General features: G+C 45.6%; 1 protein-coding gene across 1 annotated transcript in view; it reads right to left on the bottom strand.

Annotated features, from left to right (window-relative positions):
- Positions 1–6,881: 6,881 nt before the first annotated feature.
- SPTBN1 (spectrin beta, non-erythrocytic 1) overlaps positions 6,882–26,979 on the bottom strand; it is an 81,835-nt gene continuing 61,737 nt past the window's right edge. Inside the window, exons 19-34 of the mRNA XM_005422641.3 lie at positions 26,734–26,958; positions 26,500–26,589; positions 25,980–26,258; positions 24,759–24,889; positions 23,258–23,462; positions 22,776–23,150; positions 20,802–21,046; positions 20,321–20,459; positions 19,333–19,417; positions 18,617–18,813; positions 17,511–17,617; positions 16,918–16,981; positions 11,705–11,943; positions 10,302–10,475; positions 8,603–8,645; positions 6,882–8,324 (exon numbers count right to left, since the gene is read on the bottom strand). Coding sequence (XP_005422698.1) covers positions 8,109–8,324; positions 8,603–8,645; positions 10,302–10,475; positions 11,705–11,943; positions 16,918–16,981; positions 17,511–17,617; positions 18,617–18,813; positions 19,333–19,417; positions 20,321–20,459; positions 20,802–21,046; positions 22,776–23,150; positions 23,258–23,462; positions 24,759–24,889; positions 25,980–26,258; positions 26,500–26,589; positions 26,734–26,958 — 2,814 coding nt within the window. The 3' untranslated portion in view covers positions 6,882–8,108. The remainder of the gene's footprint in view (positions 8,325–8,602; positions 8,646–10,301; positions 10,476–11,704; positions 11,944–16,917; positions 16,982–17,510; positions 17,618–18,616; positions 18,814–19,332; positions 19,418–20,320; positions 20,460–20,801; positions 21,047–22,775; positions 23,151–23,257; positions 23,463–24,758; positions 24,890–25,979; positions 26,259–26,499; positions 26,590–26,733; positions 26,959–26,979) is intronic.

Consider the following 26,979-nt stretch of genomic DNA (forward strand, 5'->3'; position numbering starts at 1 on the left):
CGCTACCGCCGCGCCGCCACCATCATCTGCTGCCGCCGCTGCCCAGGACGAGCCGCCGCCGCTCCGCCGCCGCTGCGCGACCCGGGCAAGTTCCCGGGGGCACAAAAACACACCTACATAAGCAGCAGACCCGGCTTTTTTTTCTTTCCGAAGGCAAAGTAACTTCTGTGCGTCACCAGCACCACCTGCCAAAGTCTCCCCGCTGCGTCTCCCGTGTTGCACGTTCTTGGCTTCCTGCACAAAGCTTCCTGGGCGCTCTTCTTTTTAACATATCTACCCTCGGGGCCAGGGCTGGAAGAGAAGAAAACACAACACCCGTTCGCTAGAACCGCAGAGTGCACCTGTGTTTAAAATTCAAAGGGACTGCCTGGACGGGAGAGCTCTGCTTGGATGGGGAGCTCTCCTCGGATGGGGGAGCTCTGCTTGGATGAGGGGAGCTCTGCTTGGATGGGGGAGTTCTCCTTGGGTGGGGGAGCTGCTCTTGGATGGGTGCTGTGGCCACTCTGGGTGGTCTGGGGGGCTCCTGAGGCTTTTCATTAGGATCCAGTGCTCCGAGTCCTCACACAAACCCTCTCTTTCAATATCCTCTCACATACAACATCCAGCGTTAATATGGGAATATTACCCCACCTTTCCTCACCCCCGGCAACCGAAAACTTTCTCCTTTTGGAGTCTATAGCAACTATGTAATTAAGGCAATCTTATTTTCCCGTTTTCAGTCATAAAACACTCCAAGTCACCAAGAGATAGAGGGGACTGTGGTTTTGTTTGGGTTTTTCCTTTTTTTTTTCACTGTCATCCTCTGGAATGATATTATAAGGAATACATTTTCTCTCTTGCCTTCTGCTTTCCTAAAGCAGAATTCATACCACCATTATCTGTCGAGCTTGGTTGCTGCGTGTTGTTGGCGGTAAGATATCCACTGCTTTATAGTATCACCGCACAGGAGCCCAAACCCAGCCCTCCAGAAACTCACTCCACAAGGCCACAACCGCAGGGAAGAGGATGCAGAGGAGCAGAACCAAACACCCATTTGCAGTGCACAGCGCCAGACGGACGGGAAGAGGGAATTCCAAGGCTGACGACCCCTGTACCTTTTCCCACACAACACGCCTCACACCGACCGAGCCGAAGAGCGGCGTAACGCCTCCTCTCGCACACGGGGTCACAGCGCCGGCAGCACTCCGGGACACGGCAGCGGCACACTCGCCCTGGCGGGAACCGCCTCACGAGGCGCGCGCGGGCGGCGGCGCGCGACTCCTCCCGCCCCCCCTCATGAGGGGCCCGGCCCTGAGGGCACCGCGGAGCCGTCAGCCCTGCCCTACGAGGCACACGCAGATATAGGAAAAAAAAAAGTCTTTCTGCTTTCCCTATGTGCAATACTCTTCAAAAATCTCACAGAATACAACCAAATTCGCAGTCACGTTTTTTTAACTCCTTCCCAGCAGCCGCTCACCGCGTGCACCTTGTATCATAGAATGGCGGAATGGGTTGAGTTTGAAGGGATCCACGAGGATCATCCAGTCCAGCTCCTGGCCCTGCTCAGGACACCCCAACAATCGCACCCTGTCTCTGAGAGCGCTGTCCGAGCGCTCCTGGAGCTCTGGCAGCCTCGGGACCGCGGCCATTCCCTGGGAAGCCTGGGCAGTGCCCGGCAGCTTCTGAGGGAATGAGGGAAGAGCCTTTCCCTGATGTCCGGCCCCAGGCTCTGACACAGCTCCAGCCGTTCCCTTGGGTCCTGCCCTGGTCACAGGAGTGAAGAGATCGATACCGGCCCATCTTTTCCCACCCTGGTGTTATTCAATGGAATAATTTCCATATGATCACAGCTTTATTTTTATGATTTTTTTGTTAATTATCTAATTTACATAATAAAATTAATCAATATGACAGATGCGCTCTACACCTATCCAACCAGGACAAATGAAAAACTGGTTTCAAGCTTCTGCTGCCATGGCTGTCACTTCTCTGTGGGCGAGGGCAGTCAAGCTGAACTTTGTGTTTAACCCTTTAGGAAAATTTATATCCTGTGTTTTGGAAAAAAAATTATAAATTATTATCATCATTATTTTAACAATTACACTAGTCATGCACAAACAGCCCATAAAAATCTCAAAGAAAAACGTTAAACATGTGGACCAACACAAGTTCAGTTTCATTCATTTTTCTATAATCTATACTCTCAAGAATTTGGTAATTTTTTGATGGTGGTTGAATAAATTAATTTAAGCATGAGGTTTTGTGTAATTTTTTTGCATTTTAAAAATGGCATTATTACTTTCCTATTAGGAGCTGTCATGTTGCTGAGAATGTTCCTCAATGCTGCAGCCTGCTGTTCACTGTCAGCACAACATAAATATCCTGGATGCTCTCATGGGCCATTTTTTGGGTGTTAATTCCAGGTTCTGGAGCCCTCAGCATCACAAAGAGAATGGAAGTAGCAACGCAAACCAAAATAAAGTGTGAACCTAAGTTAAAAAAAGGGCATTTCTGTTAAAAAAAGAGTAGTCTGAATATAATACCAATTTCACATAACTGTGAAAATGAATGCTTTAAAACTTAATTAAAAGAGACATAAAAATTGACAATAGCAGCAGCATTTTTCCTCCTCATTGTGGAAAGGAGCCCATTGGTAGGGAACACATACCCTCTGACTTTACTACTTTTTTTATTTTATATAGGAAACGTAAAAACCAACTAATGTAGTGCCTTGGACAAGTAGTACCTGAGTGACAGTCACCACTCTGCTGAAGGGACAATTTGCTGCTGCTGTTGTGTTTTTTGAGGGGTTTGGGGTTGGTCTTTTGGGTTTTTTTGTTTCTTTGGTTGGTTGGTTTTCTGTTTGGTTTGCTTCTTAGAAGCAAGCCTTGTAGAGAAGATGCCAGGAAGCACCACATCTCAAATGAACTCCAATCCTCTGTGATACATCCTGCCCACTCTGGACATATCCAAGAGCTGTGATTAACAATGAACACTGAGGTTTTCCCTCCCAGAAACATCTGTCTTATGTCCTAGATCTCTGCTCCACAAAATAGCCTTTATAACTCATATCTTTATGGATGAATGTGCAGCAGATGCACAGACATGGCATATTAATTGGTATTTCAAAATTGGTACCTCTTATCTGAGCTGCAAATACTTTTAAAAATTATATAAAATCTCTAATAACTCAAGGGAGGGATCAGAAGCAGGAGCTGTGATCTAGTTCTGTTTATTTGTTGCCTGGCATTACATTAATCCAATCCTACTGATGCCTCTTGGTGATTTTACAATTTAACTACAAAATCATAACAGGGGAATTGGCTCTAAGCTCTTATTCCTTGTGGGCAGAAATACTGATTTGCATTAATGCAATGCTTGGATCCAGCCAGAAACAGCGTTAGGAAAAAGGAGAAAAGGAAAAATGGAGCCTTTTCTATCCTCACACCCGTCTTGGAGAGACCTGGCAGACCGGGCTCTTTCCAGAACCAGTTGGAGGGAAAGTCCTGACCAGCCATGACAGATTGGTTCTGCTGCTGTCCCAGAGCTGAGCAGGAGAGCCAGGAATGGCAGATGGATCACACCCACCCCTCGCAGCTCTGCACTGTGACACAGCGGCCCAAGGTCTGCTCCCAGACGCCCTCTCTCACAGGGTACTGCCTGCCTTCATCCAGCCTGGGGGCTGCCTTTCTGCCACATCTTCATGGAGCCTCAGCGACCGATTTCAAATCACTGCAGAAAGCTTGATCTTCCCACAGAATCTCCTTTTTTCCTGCCACAGCAAGGATGGTGGAGCTCCTCACCTTTCTGTATCCCGGCTGCCATACTTGACTCAACTTCCCTCCTACGATGATTCAGCTGCGACGTGTCTCAATCTTGCCACGAGTTTACATAACTCCTTAAAAATCTGACTTTCTGAGCGAAGAGAACTTTGATCGGAGCTCTTCATTCTCTCTCACCAGTCACCCTGGGTGTGCGGTGCCCCGCATCTCCCCGGGTACAGTGACCTCTCATGGACGCTGCCGGCACTCGGTGAGCAAGGGACAGTTCTGGCTCAGCTGGGCGTGGGAGGAGAGGAACAGCGGCAGCAACAACAGACTTGAAACAAAATTCTTATTAGGCCCCGATGATTTTTGCCGTTACAACGCAATGAGCCACCCCAGCGTCTCATCTAACAGAAAAAAAGTATTGTGCGACACTCCTTACTGTGGAATATAAAGTAAATTATATTTCAGAGACAGAAAAAAAAATGTGTATTCAGGCTGCACTGTAGCTGTGGTGCTCACCACCACTGATCAGCTGGGGGGTGGTGCTGAGCAGGGGAGGATCCGGCAGGCATGGAAGCACCAAACGCTTTCCTTTCATCCCATTAGGTGTTAAAATGCCGAGCAGCCCGTTCCATGTCCCTGCCCGCGTGTCCCGGGGCTGCCCCGCGGGCTGTGCTGTGGCTGCGGGCGGGCCGTGCTGCATTATGACACACTGCGGATGGTGGGTGCGCCCACGGGCGGCGCCCGGGCACCGCAGCTGAGGCTGCCAGCCTGCCACAGCACCGCACAGGCTCCGGACAGCCACAGCCACCTGCTCAGGGGCTCCCCTCCACTGGAAGGTGTCCACTTCTTCCACTAATTTCATTCTTAACATTAATCAGGTATTTAGCACAGCCTGCTTTTCTGATTTTTTTTTTAATGTTTGTTTCAACTCATTGGGATTTAAGTTTCTGTATTTCTTCAGCCACCTGTGATTAGCAAACGTAGGAAAAAAACAAAACAAACAAAAAACAACAAAACCCCAGACACCAAAAGTAGCGAAACTCTCATACCTGCAAGTTATTTATTGCAAAGGTCTGCAAGACCGTACCCATTTAAAGTCTGAGAACTCGACCATAAGAAAGGAGACCATGGTGAAGGGAAAAAAACATCTAAACCCATATTTCACCAGGAGAGGGATTGAGAATTCCTTTCTTTTCCTTTACCATTACCATTAATCTTCCTCATACAAAGTACAGCCCTACCACAGAGCATATTCCCTATGCAGAACAGATGGATTAACAGATTATTGGCATTAATCTAAAAGAAAACCCTCCCACCAACACATACTAAATTCTGATGGCTAAAGAGTTCTGGGTTTGTGCTCAATTCACCTGGATATGGGAAGGACCCTCTGAGAGCTTCCCTCAGCTTAGAATGTGATGTGAGGGTCTCTCCAAGATGGAAAAAAGGAGACTGACCTGACTGCAGGACAATTCCTGTTCTTATCAATGACAAGCAACACAGCTGGGAAGAGGTTTGCTTTAATTGATTTTCTTTGAAAATTCTCAGGTTCTGTGTGACTTCTGCAATGTATCTCCAGAGGAAATATCACAACTTAGGTACAAAACAGCTGCAGTAATGTTAACCTGTACTAGAAATCTTCACCCTTCAGTGTGGCTCCAGGAGGAACAGAACATTCCATCTGTCAGCGGTCCAGCCAAGGTCACTGGTGCAATTCAGAAAGTGTCACAGCCTTCTCTGAGCAGGTGACACCGGTGAGAGTGACAGCCTGCTCCAGTTTCAGCCCCATTTCCATCACCAACCTTTGCAGGTTCCTCTTCCCCTGGTATTTTCCAGCAGCAGTCCCTCCCTTAACATGGTCCAAGAGATTCCCTCACTTCTCTCCCTCCTGCCCTGGCACACGGGTGTGTGCACTGACCTGACTTCTCTGACTTGGCTCTGGCCAGGGAGGCTCCTCCTGGCCTCTCTCTGCAAGGAACTGCTCCCTGAGGTTCCAAGGCTTACTGGGATTCACTCCTGCTCCTCAGCAACTTCCAGTCAGTCCCTAAGCAGAAAGGATTTTTATTCAAGTTATTCTTGGGAACAACTTCCAGTAAGGAGTGAGACAAACAAGAAAACAACTCTAAAGGCAATGTTCAACCAAATCACTACAGAACCACACACCCCAGGCTGTCGAGATCCATCTGCCTGACTGCTCACTGCACCAGCTCAGTTGAAGTGACACATATGTAAGGCATCAACATCTCTGTGCATTAATCAACTCAGAAAATTGTTTCATAGTCTCTAATAAGGCTAAACTTCAACTTTTTCTAATGTCTTAGATTTTACATTGTCTAAATCTAATGTATTTACAATACTAGCAGTGTTAGCCTACATTTTACTAATAATTAGACTGAGCAACATAGATTACAGAGTAAAAACTTGTGTACATGAATACTCCATTGTTTAATAACCAAAAACTTTGGAAAACAAGAAAAACCCAGAGAACACTGTACACTCCATGAAAATAATTTAAGACACTGTTTTGGTCACATGTTCAGGAAAGTGTCACTTGGAAACACGCGAGTTTGCAGTTTATCTGCTTTCTACCAAAATTAATATTTGAGTGGATTTTAGCAATCACAATACATTAAAACCCAAGCCCCTTACATTTCATTGACTTTAAACATATTGGAGCTTCTTAGAGCTATTCCTATTAGATGGATCCCTAGGTGGCATCCAAGGTAAGGAAGGGATGTAAGCACCTGAGCAAAAGGTAGGTAGGAAGTTGGAGACTGGTGCTTACTCAAAATGATGTCCTTTTGCTGCCAGCTGGGACGTGGAGCTTTACCTCCATCGGGTAAATGTTCAGGGAACTCCATTGCCCAGCCTCTGATGTGCTTACTCCCATCCACTCTGCCGGTTTCACTTCCCACAAAAAGTATCTATATCAGAATATTTTCCAAAATATTAATTTAATTCCTTTTCTCTTTATTTTTGGCACTTAATTTGGGAGGCAGGGTAAAAGGGAGGGCAGGTGGGAAGTGAAGGGAAAGAAAAGTGGGAAGAGAGAAAACAACTATTTCAGAATGAACTTTCACACAAAAGAATGGAATTACATTTGAAGACATCAGTTTCAGTGCACAGGAGAGATGACATTTTAAAATAACTTTATTTTTGATCCTCTTTCAAAATTATGATTTAACATTGTCAGAAATGAAATAAGAAACTTACCCAGCATATTTAGTTTTAAAAGCATTTAATGACATCGCATATATTTAACAGATAGGGTAAAAGTCTAGAGGTACAGTTCGATACAACTGAAAGCCAGTTCCAGTACTACTCTTGACTACAGGCCCAGTCATTGAAAGTTCATTCCTATTAAATGTAATTTTTGATTGTGCAGTAAGATGAAAATTTTTCATTACAATAGTTACAGTGACAGAAATGCACACTATGTATCAAAGAGCAAGGTAATGTAGCAAAATTATAACACACAGTGCTGCAGCTGACAAGCAAGTAACCATTTGAGTAACATTACTTTTCCAGTAAATGCTTCAGTTCCACTTTTACACTTATTGATGATTTTAAAGGGTTTATTATACATCTAGTCTTATTATACTTTGTACTAGAATTATCTGAAACATACAATATAATGTATTTCGGCAAAAAAAAAAAAAAAAAAAAAGAAATTTGAAATTACAGCTTATTTAAAACTGTACCAGCCTGTTAATCCATCTTGAACACCAACATTCTTATCTGTCGTACTCGATGCGGGGACGCTTCGGGTGGTGTTAAACAAACCTTGGGCTGTGAGTCAACCTGCACTCTGTTACAGCAAAGAGAACAAACTACCATTTGAATTCCTGTTAGAATCGCTGGGGAAGGCTCTACTAGCCAGGACTCAGCATAACAACCTTAACTGGAAGTGAATGCCTTTGAGAATTTGTACATTGGTTTCTCGTGTGCACAGTAGATTCGAAAGCACCGCTGCCTTGCATACCAATAGCACTAGGAGTGGGTTATTTTCCAAGACAGCCTCACAAAATTGAGGAACAGTTTAAATATTAAGATCTAATCTACATTAACTTCATTAAAAAAAAAAACAAAACCAAAAAAAAAAAAACAACCAAACAAAAACAAACCCCCAAAACCTGGTCCTCCCTCTCCTACAGAAGCTGCCCAATGCACCTCATACGTTTGTAACTTTAGATTCTTTTTTTTTTTTGTTGGCTTTTTTTATTTTAAAACGCTCTATAAATAAAAAAATGTCAATCACATTGAGGAACATGAGGCACAGAGAGTAACGTATTGGTTCTGAGCTCGCATGCTGGAATTCCACTGGAACGGTCAGAGAAGTGCAGTGTGTGGAGATGGAATTCACTTCTTTTTACCAAAAAGGCTGAATCTTTTCTCTTTGTCTTTCTCTTTGTCTTTCTCCCGCTTGCCAGGGCTGGACTCGCTGGTTATTGTGACACTGGCAGGCAGGGTCTGGGCACGGCTGGAGGCTGGAGTGCTCTGGGTGGTCGGGGACACTTCGATTTTGTCTGAAGAGATCGCTGATGTGATGGCCTGAATCCACGTGTTCATCTCCTCCTTCAAGAAGCCCCAAAGGCACAGAACTGTTACAACCAGCACACCCCTCTGACTCCCACAACAGTCCACGGACACGGGTGGAAATGCAAGGAAAACCAGCCCCAGCTCATCCCCTCTGGCTGTGCACCTCCAGAGACACCTCCCAGAGGCTGGACCTGAGCAGCCCTGGGCCTGTGCATCACCCACACACACAGAGCACAGCAGCTCTTAGCAGCTGCTTCTCCCCATGGCACAGCAGCACAGAGAGCACAGTAACAAACTAAGAAAAACACACTTACATCGTCTTTGGCTTGGAAGAGGTACTCGTTGCCATCGGTCAATCTGGAAAGAAAACACCATCACAAATTTAGCCCAGGAGTAATAACAGTGCTTCAACTCCTGCTTGTTTGGCTCCAGCACATGAGCAGCCCAAGGCACACAGGACTGCATGTGCCAAATGTCTCCAACAACTTGCAGCCATGCACGTAGTAGCTCTGGGCTCAGGGGGCTCAGGGTGGTGCTCCTGTTCCCATGTGGCTGCTGGCTCAGTATTTGCTCTTACATCTTTTCTCCTTTGCAAAACACATTATCAAAGTTGACTCAATACTTTCAAAAGAAAAATGTCACAGGCAGCACCCAGAGTTTTCATGGCTCCTGTGAAATCCTGCAAAATTGTGCATTTGTTCTGCTCTTGTAGCTGTGGTGGTGCTGCCTCAAGGTCCTGCTCTGAGTGTTAGTGATGAGCAGCTGCCTCTCCTCACAGTGAAGGCCAGAGTCTCCCTTCTGTGTGATTCCTGTGCTGATTTTACTCAGGTGGTTTAAATGGGATACATTTAACAATGTATGTGATGATACATAGAAATGAAAAAACAACTGAATATCACCACAACAAGCAGAAGGCAGGGGCAGCAAGAACTCTTCTGCAGGTTTCCCCATCTTTCCCAACAAAAAGCAAGCATTTTAACAACTCTTTATGAAATGAAATTAAGGATTAAATAGTAAAATAACAGTGCTTGAGTAAAGGAAATATCTACATGCAAGTAACCGAGGGGCCCGATGCAGCTGATGGAGCACTGGGAAAAAAGGGCAGTTGGTTTTTCTGCCTAACTTTGGATTTGGAACAGGATATACTTGCATTAGCAATTCAGAGAGGTTTAAAATAGTCCAAAGGATGAATCACATAGCTGCAGGCCTGTCTTCAAGAAAGGTACATTTCCCTAAATATTTGCTATATATTTCCACATATATTTTCTGTAAAGCAAATTTTCCCCAGATAGGGATTCTCTGATCTTTATAGGATTTCTGTACCAATATAAAATTACACGACCACCACCCCTGCTCTGCCAAAAAACCCCAAAACACCTGGGATGGAATACATGACCCAATTAGTTCATAAAGTAAGTCTTCTTTGACAGGATTACCTCACAGCTGTGTAATGATAAATATTTTTTAACTGTTGGCACTAGAAGATTGTTCAGTAAACCAAAGAGTTTCCCAAGGAAAAGCCTTTTTTTTAAACTTTGAGCAACAAGTCTTTCACACATTTGAGTGAAATGGTCTGTAACTATATGTTCCAGACCTGAATATGTGAGATGTGTTCAGTAATCTCCTAAATTCATACTGAAGAAATTAAACAAGAGACTTGATTTGGAAAAGAGCAGAACCATGATCACTGCTCCCCACCAGTTCCAGAGGGAGCAGCTGAAAAACCCAGCACTGTGAAATGCAGGTCCCCACCTGCAGGCACACACATCTGGTCTTGTCCCAGATGAAAGTGCTCTGATTACTGCAACTTTTATATTGCAAAGTGCTCTGAGTACTGCAGCACTGTCCTGTGCTTGCTCGCTCTGATGAACAGACACAGCTCAGGGATAGAGGGAGCTTGCTCAGAAAAGCAGAGGCTGCAGTTAACATTCATGGTCAGCTCCTGGGCTGGGTTTCCCAGTGTACACACCCACCATGGCTTTCCCCAAGGGCAGAGCACTGTCCCAGGCTTACCTGAGCTTGAACACATGCTTCTTCTTTTTGTAATCGACCGCGACTTCGCAGACTGCGTCCTTCAAGCTGACGGGGATCTCGTTGTGGTAAGGGATGCCAGAAGCAGCAGCTTTTGAGTCCTTGTAGAAGCCCATCTCTTGGTTGTTTATGACACAGTACACGTTATGCCATGACCTTTGAGACATAGGAAACAAGAGCAGTTATAAATCCAATGCTCTTACCTGCAGAACTGGAGTAACCAAATGTCATTACTTCTGTAAATTAATGGAGATTGGTTGTGTGAGGATGTGAATACAGCCTATGCTGTCCCAGGAACTGCAGACAAGGAATTCTTTCATGGAAGCACAGCTTCAAGACAAAAGCCAAATGGAATTAAGATTCCCAGATCTCCCTGTGACAGCACATCAGCCTGTCCTCACAGTGGGAGGACTGTTTGGCAGACTGGGTACTTTGCATTCTTGAGACAGAAAATGATTGACCTTTTAATGGCACTGCTCTGTTGTAGAAGGAATTCTCACTGTGCTGCAAAATGATGAATGGAATGGAATGGGCTGTGTGTGAAATCCTTGATTGACACAAATACTCTTAGTGGCATCATCCACCTCATTCTCTAATAGAACTGTGACAATTAACAATTACTGGAAATAAGAATACCCAGACACTGGTACAGATGGCTGTCACTGCCTCAAAGGTGTTGTCCAGTGTGAACAACTCCAGTGGCACAAAAATCCTGGTACTGCTGTACTCACTTGAGACCTCAGCTCTGCCAAGTGCTTTGGCTCCTACCAAATCCCACAGATGTTGCTGCAGCTCAGCAGTTGCTGTGAACATTTCCCTTGTCAGCCAAGTCATAAATCTGGTTTCAAGAGCTCTCTCAGTTCACAAAGGACCCCCATCAGCTTTTTCAGCACAGACAAATCTCAAAGTTTGCCTGTTTGAGACCTACAGGACATTCCTTGGGAGTGGAACTGACTATGGTGCACCAATAGTCCTCTGTTCCCACTGAACAGATTACAGAGTAGGTGGAAAGTGGTAATGTGCAAATAGAAAATGTCAGAAGAATATGAACATTTCTAGACTTACACCTACGTGGTTTTCTTTTCTTGTGGTAACGTACAACTTGAGAGATCTGGAATCAAATCCCACTACTGCCACAAATCCATCATGTGCAGTGGGAAAGTCGTGGTATCTCTCTGCCTCAGTTTTCCACCTGACAAATGTGGCTAACGCTGCCTTTTGTACCAAATACCTTCAGACTGCAGTTCCCCATGTGCAGTGTTCAGCCCTACAGCAACAGGAGCCTGGGAGGTGTCTGGGAGCTGAGAGAAGCCTGGAGATGGCTGTGTGCCACCTTGGGCAGAGCCCTGGGCTGCCCTGCCTGTGTTTCACATGGGGCACTGTACCTGCTGGAGGCTTTCTTGCTGTGTGTCTCCCACTCGTGCTTGCGGTGTAAGAAGCCCTCCATCTGGGCCGAGGGGATCTCCTGCGTTTTGGCCGGGAGGGTTGCAGCAGTCTGGGCCTGAACGCCGCTCTTGGCTTTGCGGTCTGACGTGGGGGAAGGAATGGGACTGGACTCTTTGGAACTCGTCCTCTGTTCTGCAGCTCCATTGACCATTTCGTTGGTTTCTGCACTTTCTGCCACCTAGGAACAGTGGAGAACACGTTCAGCCAGAAGCCCCCAGCACTGAGGCATTCTGCAGTTAATCTGCCTCCCTGCACAACGTGGCTGTGTATAAACTTTGCCTGGACAATGACACAGGCCAGTAAGTTCTTTCTCGCACTCCATGGAGACACAGGAGGCCAAGGAAATTAGAAGGTAGGAATGGATTAGTACCCATTTTATAGGTGGAGAGACGGGAAAATAAAAGCAGCTGAACATCAGTGTGAATTTTACTGTGCTTTGCTCTGCTGGTCAATTCTTTTATATATTGTTATTCCTAGAATGAGAGCATTTAATTCTGTTGCTAAGTATTCAAATATTTGGAACAGTAACAATCACACTTTCTGCAAACCTAGAGGAACGGTAGAAGTTATACACATCAGCCACCTTAAGTACATTTATGGCATTACTGGGGCATTAAAGGTCCATAAAAGGTATTAACTATGAATCAGCAGAGAAAGATGTCACAATCGCCCAGGAGCATTTACAAAAATGTGTGCAACTGATGTGTTTCTGTAAAAGCTCCTTTCCCGCTTTCCCCGTTCCCCTAGTGACACAACAAAATCAAAACATGCAGAAATTAGAAAGATTACACCATGCATCTCCACCATCCCAGTTAGGATATTGGATCGTAAAGACAAGGGGAATGAGGTCACGTGTCAATTGATCGAGGTCTGGTTCAGACTGGCGTTATTAGGTGGATTGGATTTTGGTTAAAGGAACTGAAAACCACCACAGTCACACAGCATCACACAGCTATTTACCCCCAAACAAAGACAGAACCAAGGCCTTGCCCATCACTTGCTTTGTTGGTCGCGTTGCCTGGCGCACTGGGATCGATAGCCTAGAGAGCAGCCGTGTTTCCAGCAGCTCTCACTGGTCAAGCTGGCGACGTCTTCAGGAGCCATTCATCCAAAAATCATTTAAATTGGAATCCTAATGGCTATAAGCTTTTGAAATGCAGCTTGGTCCCAGTTTTTTTTTTTGTTTTCTTGTACCATTACTTTGACGTGTAGAGCCGTTGGTAGCAGCTCAGGAGTTACACAACCAGTGTGTAGTATTATTATTAGCCAAGTTACTAAAGCTCAGTGCTGCTAATGCTCTAGTAGATTACAAACATTCTGGACTGGTTTTATGCAGACAAGCAGGTTTTTGTGAATGGCACAATAATTAGACATTCCTACTTCTGCACATGGCCTGGACAAATCAAAAGCAGCCAAATTATTATGCAACAAACTCAATTTTGCCACCATTTGCTAGAACTTCTTATACCTGCCCAGTATCCATTATTGTACCTCACACCTTGTACCTCACCATTGGCCTATAAAGATCTGAGTGTCAGCTTGCTCTGACCATGGGAAGGATTGGTTAACTGCCTTTAGCAACCTAAACCTCCAGAGTACAGACACTATGGCCTTAAACAGGGAGAGAATCGCAGCTCACATTGCACTTCAGTCAGATCTGGTTTACCCTGTCCCTAAACACACATAGCCTTATACTGCCCCTTCACAATTAGGATCAATCTAAGCCATCAACCCTCACCACTTGTACCCAAATCTCAAAGCATAACACAAATGTTGCATTAAAGTGGGAGAGAGGGCAAATAGATGAGGCTGAAGTTTATCCAAACACAGCCAGAACACAGGTAGTGGAATGAACAACCCTGAGTCACCATTCATCACCCATGTCAACCACCCACGGCCAACAGAGTCCTTCAAGAACAAGGAGAGCCATTTGCACACCTTTCTGTCCAGTGACAGCTCCTGAACCTCAAACTCTGCTTTGCTGCTGGCTGGAGCCCTGTCTGAGGGACCTGACACCTCTTACCAGCACTGAGGAATCACACAGCCCACAGGAACTCATCTCCACAACTTAAATAAACTCCCCAGAAGTACCTGCCCCTGCACTGACACAGAAAGCAGCGCATTTGCTGGAGCAGTACCAGCCAGATGTGAAAACAGGACTGCTTTGGGGATACCTAGAACCCCTAATCTGAGGTAAACCAAACCAGTTTCAAATCAGCAGCCACTGCACAGCTGCTCAACATATTTTATGGGAAATAATACGGAATTCAGTGCTGCTACCCTGTGGCTTTGAAAAGTAACTGCCAACTTTAATTACATCATTAGACCTGCACCTTCTACGTCAAATTCTACCAGTTGTAAAAGGGCTATGAAAAGCTTTTCTGATGCTCTTTCAGGTTTTATTTCCTTTCACGTGTTATCTACAATTAACAGAAAACAAGCAAAATAAATCATGAACAGCTCTGCAAAGGATGTGTCATGAAAACGGAGAGAAAACAGGAGCTGAACACACTTCAATGGAAACATGCGTGGGGCATGCGGAGACAACGCCACGGAGGACAAACAGCAACAGCAAACTCCTGTGACAACACAGCAGGTCTGGTGTACATGATACAGTTCTCTCAGTGGGGCCTGAGGGGTTAGTTGGAAGTGCTTTAGTGGCTACAGGCTACTCTGGAAATCTTTAAAGCAGGACTGGGACATGCAACAAGACAGGTGGTGACAATGACACAGGTGCCCCTTTGGATTTTGCAGTGCTTGAAGCAACATCTGCTCAGTTCATGGACTCAAGGCTCTGCCCCACAGCTGAAGAACCAGATGATTTGCCTGCTTCAGATGCAAAGAGATGCCAACCTCTAGGCTGTTCTGCCAAAAGGACCTTCCTAATGCCTTTAGCCAGACCCACAGGCTGCAATAAATAGGTGAAATCCTACTCTTCTAGTGCCTGAAATGATGACCTTAATTAATGACTTACTTTTTCTTCATTGTCATAAAAGTGGAATTTTTATATGAGTGTACTAATACAAATTAAAAAAATCTATCTCTATAAATTTCTTCTACAGACTGTTTTTTTCACGAAAATACATGTGAAGGCTCTGTAGATGGTGGAGTCTGAAGCTACAGCTATCCTGCCCTGGGAACTGACACACTTTGTGGAGGCATAGGGCAGCCACCAGAGCATCCCCATAAATTCATATGGAATTTTAAAAAGCATTAAGAAGCTATATGTTGTTATCCTGACAAAAGAAAAAAAAAAACAAACAAAAAACCAAAACATGCATCATGAAGTGGAAAGACAAAAGTACAGTTACTGAAGCACATCCTTTCAATCACTGTTCTCAGTTCACAAGCTCAGCCCACACAGAACAATCCAGCTGCACTGCTCAGCCAGTTGTCAGAAACCAAAATTCTGACCAACAGCAGCACATCTCGTGCCTCACTGACACAGCTCTGTACTCTGTACATCCAAGGTATTGCAACACAGGACTCAACAAACTGAGCCTGGAAGTTCTCATGGAAGACTGAAGTGCAGATGGCAAAGATGAACATGGAAATGCATCATGTAGCATGGCAATAAAATAAAATTTCAAAAGAAGCAAACAGGTGATGCATAAGGCTGTGCTAACCAACAAGATGATTATCTGGGATGTGCTTGAAGATCACCTCACATTCCCTGCCACAGCTGTAGAGAATTTATAAACATTAGAATGTACAACAGCTCACTTCAGGACTGAATGCTAAAGAAGAATCAAAAAGTTTTACTTCCAGAAAGAGAAAGGTGGAACTGCTGTGTACTGGGGAGCATTGGCAGAGTCTGTGTGCAGACTCAGATCTAACTAGAATGGGCTTCTTAAAGCCAAATTTGTTCTGAAAGGCATTTCCTGCCAGAGCCCTGGGCTGGGACTCATGTTTGCTCTGCAGCACTGTAAGAGCCCTGATATGCACAGATCCCAGCCTGCCAGGAGCCTTTCCTGCACTGAATGTGACCCCAGAGAGCCAGGCTCAGCAACAAAGAGAAGTGTCCTTTCACTCAAAGCTGAAACAAGGAGGCTCTGCAGGAAGGGGGTGGGGAGGGGAGCCAGATCCAGCTCCTGTGTTGCTTGAACTCCAGGGACATTTACTGGCATTGTCATGGCTGCACGTGAGGATTCTTGGCATGCATCCTGACTCCACTGGGACACCCCTGCCAAGAAGGAGCAAGTAAGGCATGGAGCATTCAGCCTGCACCTATGTAAAATAAAGAGCTGGGATCTTAGACAGTGTATTTTATTTAGTTTGTAAAGGAAAGCATCACATCCTCTTCCCAAGGGGTTACACCCTACTCGCATTTACACCCCTGCCTCTCTGGTGCCCAGAAATAAAATTGCTGTGGTGCCATCTGGACAGGACTGAGGCCAAATGGGGCCCCAACACAGCCAGATCACAACCCTGCATGAGGACTAAACTCCCAGATAAATCTAGATACTGGTTTTGAATGGTTTATTTCACGTTTATTTGTCTCTGCAGTCAATGAGTCCATTCTGCATGGAATGTTATACAAACTAACCTTAAGGCTTTTATTTGTCCACAGTCACACTCCCCCCCCTCCCAACCCTTCCTGCCCAGCTCACTCATCTGGATTATCTTTGGCCTGGTACATAACTCTTGCTAATGCAGCTGATTTAATAAAGTTGCCGTGCTGAGACCTGTTAGTATAACTCGATGCGTCATACCTGTCAGGTCCTAGTGCTCTTCTTCATTAGGATGTAATCTCATTACATCTCAATTACTCATATAAAGGAGGCTTTCGCTGGAAAATCTTAATGCTATTAGCAACATGAGAAACTCACAGTAAATAACATGAAATAAATGTGTCACCTTAAAGCAACTGAGTGTCAGTGGGGAGATTCAAATAAACAAAGATTAAAGTGAAGCAAATATATGTCCAAGGGGCTGCTAATTAAATAAAAGTCAACTGATGGGAAGGAAGAGAAAAGCAGCAGGGAAATCTGAAGCCAAAAGATTAAACCAGTACCAGTAAACCATACTGAAAAAAGGTTTCTGTTGCTGCAAGTGATTCTGTGTCTCACAGTCCAGACCACGAGCGGTCATTGGCTGTCCGTCTGCTAATAAAGTTTTTGTAGTTTTGGTAGGTTTGGGAGCGGTAACTAACCCGTGGAGATTCCTGGTCTGAGGGCAAACCGTTTTGGGAAACTTGTTCTCCTTTTGTCCCATCCCTGTTGGAGAGAGGAAAAAGAAAAGAAATTGTATAAGGTTCTTGGAAGTCACCCACCTTGTTCAACAAAATGAGATTTTCTTACAGAATATTAATTTAAGAAATCCAAGTATGTTCCTAAAATCCTCAGGCCCAACTGAATAAATCCAATGTGAAGTGATATTTAATCAGATTTTAGTGATAGTTACCTTACAAATAAAACTCCTCCTATCACATAAGCAATTTAAAAAATGGCTTAAAATCTGTAAATGATGCTCATCAAAGAAAAAACCCAAGTTGGTTCAGAAACTGCAATTCATAGCCCAGGGAACAAAAGCAGCATTCCCACTTCTGGGCAAGGGATGCTTCAGCAGTGACAACTGGAAAATGGGAACTTGGAACAGAATTCAGGGGTTTGGGAGAGGTCCTGACCCCATAAACCACCAAGTCTTCTAACAAGTGTCAGGTTACAAACCCATACAACCTCCTCTCCTTTTACAGCACATTTTCAGCCCAAGGATTCCCCAAGGGAAGTGCAGAGTCCAGCTCACCATTGCTGCTGGGAGTCTCCATCCTCTGCAACCTTGGGCTCTGGAGTGGGCGGCTGCCTCTTCCGCTCCTCCTCCTCTTGCTGCCGACGCACCTCCAGCAGTTCCAGCTGGGAGAGGAAACATTTTGTTATTTAAAAACACTGCTCATTTTTTGTGGGGTTCTAGAAACTAGCAACAACTCTGTATGTTTTTCTGGATCATTACTGAAATTAAAGTGAACGGGAATAAAACTGGAAGGCATCAGGCTTTAAAAGCATTTGTGGCACTGAATTTGTCAGGGAGGGCATCAGCATCAGACCCTCTGACAGCAGCTCTCCAGTGGCCATGTCCACTTTCCAACTCATTCTATTAGAACAACACCCAGATAAACAAGAAAACAGCCCAAGTTATTAAAATATCCAAAAGTGACATCTTCTTGTCTGCTCACCAAACACAGAAATATAATGTTTCCTGTCGGAATCCCTGAAATTACCCATCTCCATAGAACCAGTCTGATTTGTGAAGATGCTGAGAAACTCCAGTTCCTTTTGCCTGCAGCTGTGACACTCAGTGTGTGTGAAAACCCAGGCCACTTCAACTGTAGTGTCTAAAGCCAAATTGTTCTCCAAATATGGTAAAATGCTCTCCAAGCATTAATGACTGACACTGCAGTTGTGTTCAAATTGGAGTTTGGGGTTTCTTTTTCTCATTGTGTCTTCCTAGAGGACAATACAGCCCTGCACTGGAGCAGTCACGACGCAACAAACATCACTGTCACTGCCCCCTGCCCACCACTGGTATCTTTAACCAAAAATAATTGGCCAGCCAGTACAGCAGAGGGCTGGAGCAAACTGTTTAACTCTGAAATTTCCGTCTGGGTCATCACTCCCAGGTCTGAGACAGCTCCTGCTGACTCAAGGTCATTTATCATTTAAGCTTTTTCCTTGGAGGTTGTTGAGTTCCAATTAACCAAAGAAGGTTTTTAGTATGGCTGGAAATAGGAAACTTCAGGCTCTGTGTGGCTGGCTGAGGCCAATCAACAAACAACCAAGAAATGGAGATCCAGTTGGTGATGCTGGGAGCTGTCCCAAAGCAGCAGGAACGGCCAGGGAGGTTCAGACACTCACCGTGGTCAGTCTCTCCAGCGCTGCAAACCTCTCATCCCAGGTAGCCGCGGATTTCTCAAACGCTTCGTGCCGCTTGATCAACTTCTCCACCTCATCCACGCTCTGCCCTATCTCACGGCTGGACAGGTAGGGCTCCTGTCCCAGCAGCCAGGCCTCAGCCACACTTGCATCTCTGGAGAACTGGTGCACCTCCAAAACTGAGCAGAGAGGGCACAGGTGACAGAGCCATTAATGTCACAAAGAAGAGCACCATGGCAACTTTGGGATTTATCTAAACCCAGCTCCAGGAACAAAGTACGTGCAATTGGCTAAGTGCTCCCCTTAGCTAAGTTCAGTGAAATTGGTCACTGAAAAGACAGACATTTCTCCTATTGGCTTTGCATTTGCAAATTTAGTGTGGTTTTTTGTTCTAATCTGGTGTAACCTACTAATTTCAGCATAGAAATTGGAATGTGACACCTGCAATACAGTAGAGCTACTGCACTGAGCTCCAAATTTGATCATACAGAGCAAGACCTTTGGTGGGGGTTTCTTGGTTTCAAATTCATTGTTTAACAACAAACAGGTGTGAACCTTGCAGCTATTCCAGCACAAACACACTTCCAAGCACTGTAACAGAAAAGTGAGGAGCTGCAGGTTTTTTTCAATGCTCAGAAAGGCACAATGAAGAAAGTTAGATATGGCCCAGCCCAAAAGAAATCCGAGGGTGTCCTTACTCAGTCTCAGCCACTCCCATCTGTCTTCCCATTTGTCAATCATTTCTTTTCTCTTTTCTGTCAGCTGCAGGAGCTTTTCCTTGATCTGGATGGAGAGCAGAGAGCAGGGCTGTTACACAAGCACCAGGCAGCAGTTCCCCCCAACCCTGCACTGACAGACACTGCACAAATTCCTCAGGAAGTGACTTCACCATGCAAACAACAGCTGTTTTTCTCTTCCAAGTATAAATAAATGTGACATTTCCATTAAAATATCACATTTGCATAAGCATTCAGTGTCTGTTAAAAGCTACAGCACACAGAGTATTTGATAAAAGGGTGTAATGGGCAAACAAATGTAAATAGTGCAATCAGGCACTGAATCTTCTGCCCTTTTCCAGTGAATAATGCAAAAGAATAATAATAATAATGCTGCTCAGGACTGTTGCAGAAGCTCTCCCCTTCCTGAGAGGGAAGTGCCTCACAAAGTTTGATTACCTTCCCTTCCCCAAAGGGAGGCAGGAGAAGCAAGGGCTGAGCCTCTATCCTGTGGCCTAGACACCTCAGAAAATAAATCAAGGCTTTCAGCAGTTGGATATGGTTCTCTTAATACTCCTTGAATTTAGTCCCTGCACAACAAACATTCTCCTGCTCATTCCCCTAGCAGGCCTCTCCACAGCATTCCATCTCCCTGCAGGAAGTTCAGGCTGTCTCACAGCTGCCTCTGCCCTTGCTCAAGGAAGACACCTTTTCATCCCAGAGCCACTCTCTGCAGAATGGAATGCAGCAACTTCTCTGCATTTTTTTGGGCTGAAAATGACACTTTAAATCTCGGTGTCACCTCTGTTACCCACCATGAATTGCCAGAGTGAAGTTATACCCTGATTTCCCAACAGCACATAAGTGCATTGTCCCTAAGGTGACACTTGTCATTACTCCTCTGTGGGTGACACAGGGCAGGTTTCTCCCTTGTCACGCAGCCCCAGGCTGTATGCAGGGAGCACGGTACCTCCTCAGATGCATAGTGTTTCCTGGCCAGCAGAGACTTGCCAAGCTCAATGCACGTAGTGAAGCTGTCATTTCGGGCATCAATTTCTGCTTTGATCCCCTGGTGATTGTTCATGAGCAGTTCCACAGATGAGACATCCCTAAAATGAACAGAAACACAGATTTTGGATTCAACAGCTGCTACATTTCCAAACTGACCCACGACTCCATATGGAAAAAATTGATTCCTAGATTGTCTTTGTAGTTCAGGAAGCCTTTCCCAAGGAACAGCACCATTCTGACCTGCATCAGAGATCAAATAACCCCGGTGTGAGACCAAGTTTCTCTGGGTACAATTTTCCATGGCAATTATTCCAGCAGCCACCCACCCACATGAGCAAGTTGCTGCAGCAGCAGGCTCTGAAAGCCACTCTCAGTGATACAGATGTTCCTCAGGTGACCTGCAGCCTTATCTTTGGATGGAGAAGGATGCCTTGCCTTACCTTGGCTTTTCCTGGGCTTCTATCTGCCGGATAACGTCTTCCATCCAGAGCATGAGGTCCCGAACCATGCTGAAGAAGCGGAATTTGTCTCCTGTGTCCACCAGCCTCACCCTGCGGCCCTCACAGGCATCCAGCAGTGCCTTCCATGCCTCCAGGACCTCGTTTTCCCTCTTCTGGATGTCATCAGCCTTGTCCCCGGCGTAGGCAGCCTGGAGGCGCGCTGCATCCTCCTGCAGCTGTCGCACCTGTAGCACGGTGGGAGAGACAGAGCCATCGGTGGGTTTGTGACTCCTGAGTCACAGCTCCAGGGACACTTATCTGCTAATTCATCACCTGAGGGGCTTTCTAAAGTCACTGCTTTAGAAATCCACCAAAGTGGATTTGGTCTGTTCATACTAGAAAGGTCTGTGCTGTTAGTGAGCCAGTATTATCCCTCAGAGAACATTGTAGGGCCAAGGGACCCCCAAAATAGCAAAGATTTGCCACTGCCTGAACTCGCTGTGAGACACAGCGCCAAAATCAAATGTCTGTTACATGTCAGGGCAAATGGGGACCATTTTCGTCATCAAATTCCCTTCCTCTCATACAAGGGACAAAAACACCTGGGAACTCAGTGTCCAAAACACTACTGCAGCTGACAGAGGTTAATTTTCAAAAATGCAGATAATGACTTCAAAGAGAAGAAAACGTGGAAATGTTAAGAACCTTCTACTATTAGAAATCTTTTCCTTTCAAACACTGTCTTGGGATGGCAAATGCTAATTCCTGACTGTTTTCCGTATTTTGCAAGCCAGAAAACATTCCATTAGCTTTTGTTTAGTAATTAATTTTTTTAACATCAAATCAACAGCCTTCTACCTACAGGCACAGAGACCATGCCTCTCTCAAAATGATCCACCTCGGTGCTCTGGCTGTTTCACCCAGAAATTATCCTAAGTGCCTTCCCCACAGCTCTGTGCTGTGATTACATATTCCTTCACTTAGGTCTTGATTATAATTACCTTTTTGAGAGACTGGAACTGATGCTTTGTGAATGTCTCCTATTTTCTGTATAAAATCTACAGTTTTTCTAAGTAAAACACCTAGAAAATCAAATGCTTGCTCTATCTCCTTTGTTTTAGTGTAAATTGCAACATAACAGAGAATTGGCTGGCAGCTGGGCCATAAAAGCTCTTTCCTGACCTACTGGGATAAATACAGTCAGTTGTAATTCCTCCATCCCTTAAGCAACTTGTTCCCTTCCCAAATTCTCCTTGTGGCAGCTGAATGTTGTATTTTGATTTAGAATCCCCCCTGTGCTGTATGAGCAGCTGCCACCTTCTACTTGGCACACCTTAGCTTCAAAAGATTCAGAATTAGATCAGGTTTGGATGCTTTTAAAAATCTTAGCCTGAACTGTGGATTTTGAATCTCTTTTGCTCTCAGGACACACCAAGAAAGGCCATATTTAATTCAGAATGCCCAGGTTGATAACCAAGACAGAAAGCCTCTGTGTAAATCTTTGCCTCTCAGAAAGGAAAAATAAACAGTGCCTGACACAAAGGGTTTGACTGGGGCTTTTCGGTGCTTTTAAAAACAAAAAAAACCTAAACTGACCAACCAAAATAAAACCAAACCTCAAAAAGCCAACCAGGCTTATACATTCCTTCCTATTTTGTACTTTAAATCAATACAGAAGCTCTCTGCCTTTCTCATTTCTTCTTCAACTAAGGACAGGAAATGGAATAAAATCCAACAACTGCCAACGTGTTCAGAAGCCTGTGTACTTACAGATTGCTACTTTAGATAATCAACTGAATGCAATGACAGAGCAGCAGCCAGACAGATAAGGAAAGGATGCAGGTGAGGTGATTCCCACAGCACCACACGTGGGAAGCAGCTGGCAGCACTCTGTCTCCCAGCCACAGCGGGGCCAAGGGCAGCAGCAAACTCTGCAGCTCAGGTTCCCACACCCACAGTTCACCTGCCACACACCTGCGTGCCCAGGGCCTGGATATCGTGCTCAAACGTCGTGTGCATTCTCTGTAGTGTTTCCACTGTGTTTTGGTCTCTACCGAGCTCCTCGGGCAGTTTCTTATGTTTGTCTTGGATACGTCCTAAGATCTCCTTGGCATCGTGGTAAAATTTGTGCAGTTCATAAGAGGCTGCGAGGATTTGTGTTCTCGTGTCGATGAGCTCCAGGAGATCCGCCCAGGCCTCGTTGAGTCCGTCCTTCCACTCGGCGATGGTGGCGGCGTCCGAGTGGCCGGAGTTGATGAGCTCATCGGCCATGTGGTTGACGGTGTCCACCCGCTCCTGCCCGATGTTCCCGGTGTCCCGGGCGAACTCCCGGAACCGCTCCTGCAGCATCTGCAAGGCACAGGAAGAGCCTCATGCAGCACTGTGGCTACACAGAGAGCTGAGAGAGCCAAGCCACGCCCTGTGAGCAGCACCAGAGAGGCCCTCCAAGGACTCACCGTGACGTGTTCGTAGTCCTGGCCCAGCTCGTGGGACCCTGCCACCACCTCCCTCTCGGCAATCCACTGCTCCAGGTCATCCACCTCGCGGTTGAGCTGGAACAGCCGGTGCCTCTCGTCCAGCTTGCCCCTCCTCTCCTCGGCCAGGTCCTTCAGGCCCGCGTAGAGCTTGTCCACCTTGGACTGGCGCATGCTGATGCGCTCGCTGGAAAAGCAAACAGCACTGAGTCTGCATTGCCTTTGCAAGCAACACCCAGTGGGGAAACTGCAAGGAATGAAAGTCCCTCGGGGTATTTAATCCACAGAATGCACGTCTGCTGCAGGCAGGAGCTTGACTTGGATGTGTTGGACCAATCCTCTGCTAGTAGAGGTGACAGCAATAGCTGAGAAGCTTGTCTGTCCTGCACTGTAAACCCCTGGCTTTAGAGAGGGGAGCTGGGACCAGCTCTCCATTTGTCTGGACATAGAGCACACCAGAGTCTTCTCCCAAAGCTACAGGCAGGATCTGAGCTGCTGAGGCAGGGAGCAGTTCCTTCTCAGTTAAACTCTGCTTCAGAGTTCAGCAGCACTCATGGGTTTCTTACCTCTTAAAGCTCAGCATTTGCAGAAGGGATGAATATTTCTAGTTGCTGTATCTTTTGCCTCTATTTTGTCTGAGCCATACAGTGCTGTCAAAGTGCCTTCCATCTGCCTTGTAAAGCTGATGATGTTATTCCAGTACTCAGACAGCTCAGCCAGGAAATCTGCTCTCATCAAAAGCAGTCATGACCACAAGAGAGTGCTTTAGAGTTAAATAACAACCTTCCACCGGAGGCAGAGAGTGTCTGGCCTAGGCCAGTGCCACCTTCCAGCCTGTGCAGGCTGAGCAGTTAAATACATCAGCCTCAGAATGGAATCAACTTTGGAGCTGAAGCCAGTGGAGAATTCAATCTGCTGAGCTGCAGCTCTTACAGCAAAATGGTTCTTAAGCTTCCTGAGTTCTCCCTGAGGGAAAGCAATTTATGAAAAGTGAGATAAATTTACCAAAAGTAAGATGTTAATGTGCCCATGTTTAAAGCATCTGATTCCAGGCTCTGATTTTTCTGGAATCTCAAAGAGAAGAGGCAGATCTTGGGGAGCACTGCAGAAGGATTAGTGACAGTGACCTTCTCTGCTGGACATTAGAGCTGGTTGGAAGAGCAGATTTGGACCTTGGCCTGAGAACTGCTCTGCCTCTGTGATGTTCAGCAGTGCTGCCAAAACCTGACACTGCAGCCTGCACAGGGGACAGGTACTCCAGGTGTCCAGAACCACCAGAAATCAGCAGCTGCACATGCTGACCCTGTCTCTGGCCAAATCAGGGTGGTCTAACTGACACCTTGAATTGACTGAGGCTAAACTCCCCTTCCTCTGTAAAAGCCTCTGAGCTACTTACTCTCTGTGGTGGTCTTTTGTCAGAACCACCCAAAGGAACTGAATTGCTAAAAGAACACATGATCCAATTAAAAATGGCAGTTAATACCTTTCTGGGTGATTATCTGCCACCAAAGTTCTGCTGGTCTTTGAAAGCTGGTGCACAGTTTCAGCATAATCTTCTACAGCTTGTTCCAAAATCTGGTGTTTCTTCAGCATGGACACTGCACTCTGTTCATCCTGTAAGGGTGACAGAAAATGACAGGAAGAATTACAAGGAGCTGCTCCCAAGTACAGCTTGAAGACAAGTCCTTCTACCAATGGTATAGTATAATTGATGTCACAGCAAATAGTACCCCCAGAAAGCAGGATAGTGAGTGAAAGAGAGAATGCATCAATCCCTCTGGGGTGCAGAACAAAATTACATCAGCTGGGCATTGAGCATGTTGAGTTTCCTTTTCTATGAAGCTTTTTATGTGTTTCCACAACACTGGTGCAGGGTTCAGAAACATGGAACAGATTAAGACACACCACTTGTCAGGCATCTCAACCACAGCATGCGGCAAAGAAATGAAATCCTATACAGTCCATGTCAATGGGTTCTCCATCAAAGTGTCTGGAGAAGTTCCAATTGAAACTTTTTATGCACTGTTATAGCTAAGAAAACCAGCCTCCTACTCTCAGTGTTAACTGATATTGTCAATAAATCTTTTCAATACAATATTCTGCATTGTGAGCTATTTGCAATAGATAAAAAGAAAACAAGCCATTTTTAATGGGAGACTGAATACCTGTGGAATGTGTTCTCCTGATATAAAGCTGAGCTTTATTTTACCAGGGCAGGAAACATGGTGCATCTATATTGATAACAAACAAGCTCCAGCACTAACACCGCCTTGGAAAAGAGGAGTTTACACTCTCTTTGTTATGGTGTGAAGCTGGGAGTCAAAGCTGATGCTCACTGGGAGTCAAGGCTGGTGACAATGGTAGCTGACTGACCACCAGGCCTTGTTTCACAGCCAGGTGCATTGTGCTGTCACTCAAAACTAACAGCAAACTGCACCACACTGGCAATCCTGGCCTTGCAGTGAAGGCAGGCACAGAGCTGCCCTCTGCAGTGTGAGGATGCTTCCCTGGTTCCATACAGCACAGCTTATCCTGCACACTATCAAAGATGTCAGAACAGGTAGAAGCCACCATCACCTGAGGCTTCACCAGGAAGTTACACTTGTTTATGTCACCATTCCATAGCGCCACACCAAATTATGTCACCTGCCTCACTCCAGCAAAGCAATTAAGGCCAAAGTAGTGTCACTGTGGAGCTGCTCACCTTGGCTTTCTCTTCTGACATCATGTAGAGCTCCTGCTCACTCATCCAGGCCTCAGCCTCGGCTGCATCGAAGTAATATTGCTGAGCCCTGTGAGACTCCTCCAGGCGCTTGTGGCGCTTCTCCGTCTCCTCGATGAGGAGGTTCCACAGCTGCTTCAAGTCTGCAAGTCTCTGCTGGATGACTTCAGCATTGGGGCTGCTCTCTGTGATGATGTTCTGACTCCTCTCAAAAATGTCATCGATACGAGGCTGGTGACCCTGGATTTCTTTCTGAAGGGTCTACATGGGAGAAAATTGACTGATGAGACAATGCACAAATGAAAAGAAAATACAAGCCAGGGGTCTTAACTCCAAAAGGGCAGCAAAACATGCACCATCAGCACATGTGGGCAACTTGGGGCTGTGCCACCCCCTGTGGTCATGCCACAGCACCCATTGTTTTACCCCAAACATTTTCTTGCCAAATTAGTCAGCACTAAGGAGAAATAGCAGGTATGGAGCTCTAACAGCACCTACTTACCTGATTTTTCTTTATTAGTAGCTGCACAGTCTGGAGGTTGTGTCCATGATCAGTAGATGTAGCTATGGGCATCCTCTCTCCTACCCACAACTGAAAGAGAGAGTACACAGAATTTCAAGCAACCCCAGATACACTCGGGACAGCAGAGAGAGGCTGGTACACACGAGCTACAGAAAGCAGCAGTATTCCAACATTTTCCTGCTGGCTGGGGAACAAGATTTCTTTGATACTCACAATTTCATCTTCCACATCCCTGTTGAACTGGTGGATCTCTTTGGAGGCCAGCAGGTTGGCCTTTCTCTCATTCAAAGGCTCCAGCAGCTCCAAGAATTTCTTTTCTACAGTAAGGCGTTTGCCATCGACTTCATCTGTGCTCTTGCCCTCTTGGCTCAAAGCCCTTGCCTGGCTTTGCAGTTCCTCTATCTCCTTCTTACGGACATCCATTTGATTCTCCAGCATCTAAACAGAAACATGGAAAAA

The sequence above is a fragment of the Geospiza fortis genome, unplaced genomic scaffold (genome assembly GCF_000277835.1).
Source record: "Geospiza fortis unplaced genomic scaffold, GeoFor_1.0 scaffold275, whole genome shotgun sequence".
NCBI lineage: Eukaryota > Metazoa > Chordata > Aves > Passeriformes > Thraupidae > Geospiza > Geospiza fortis.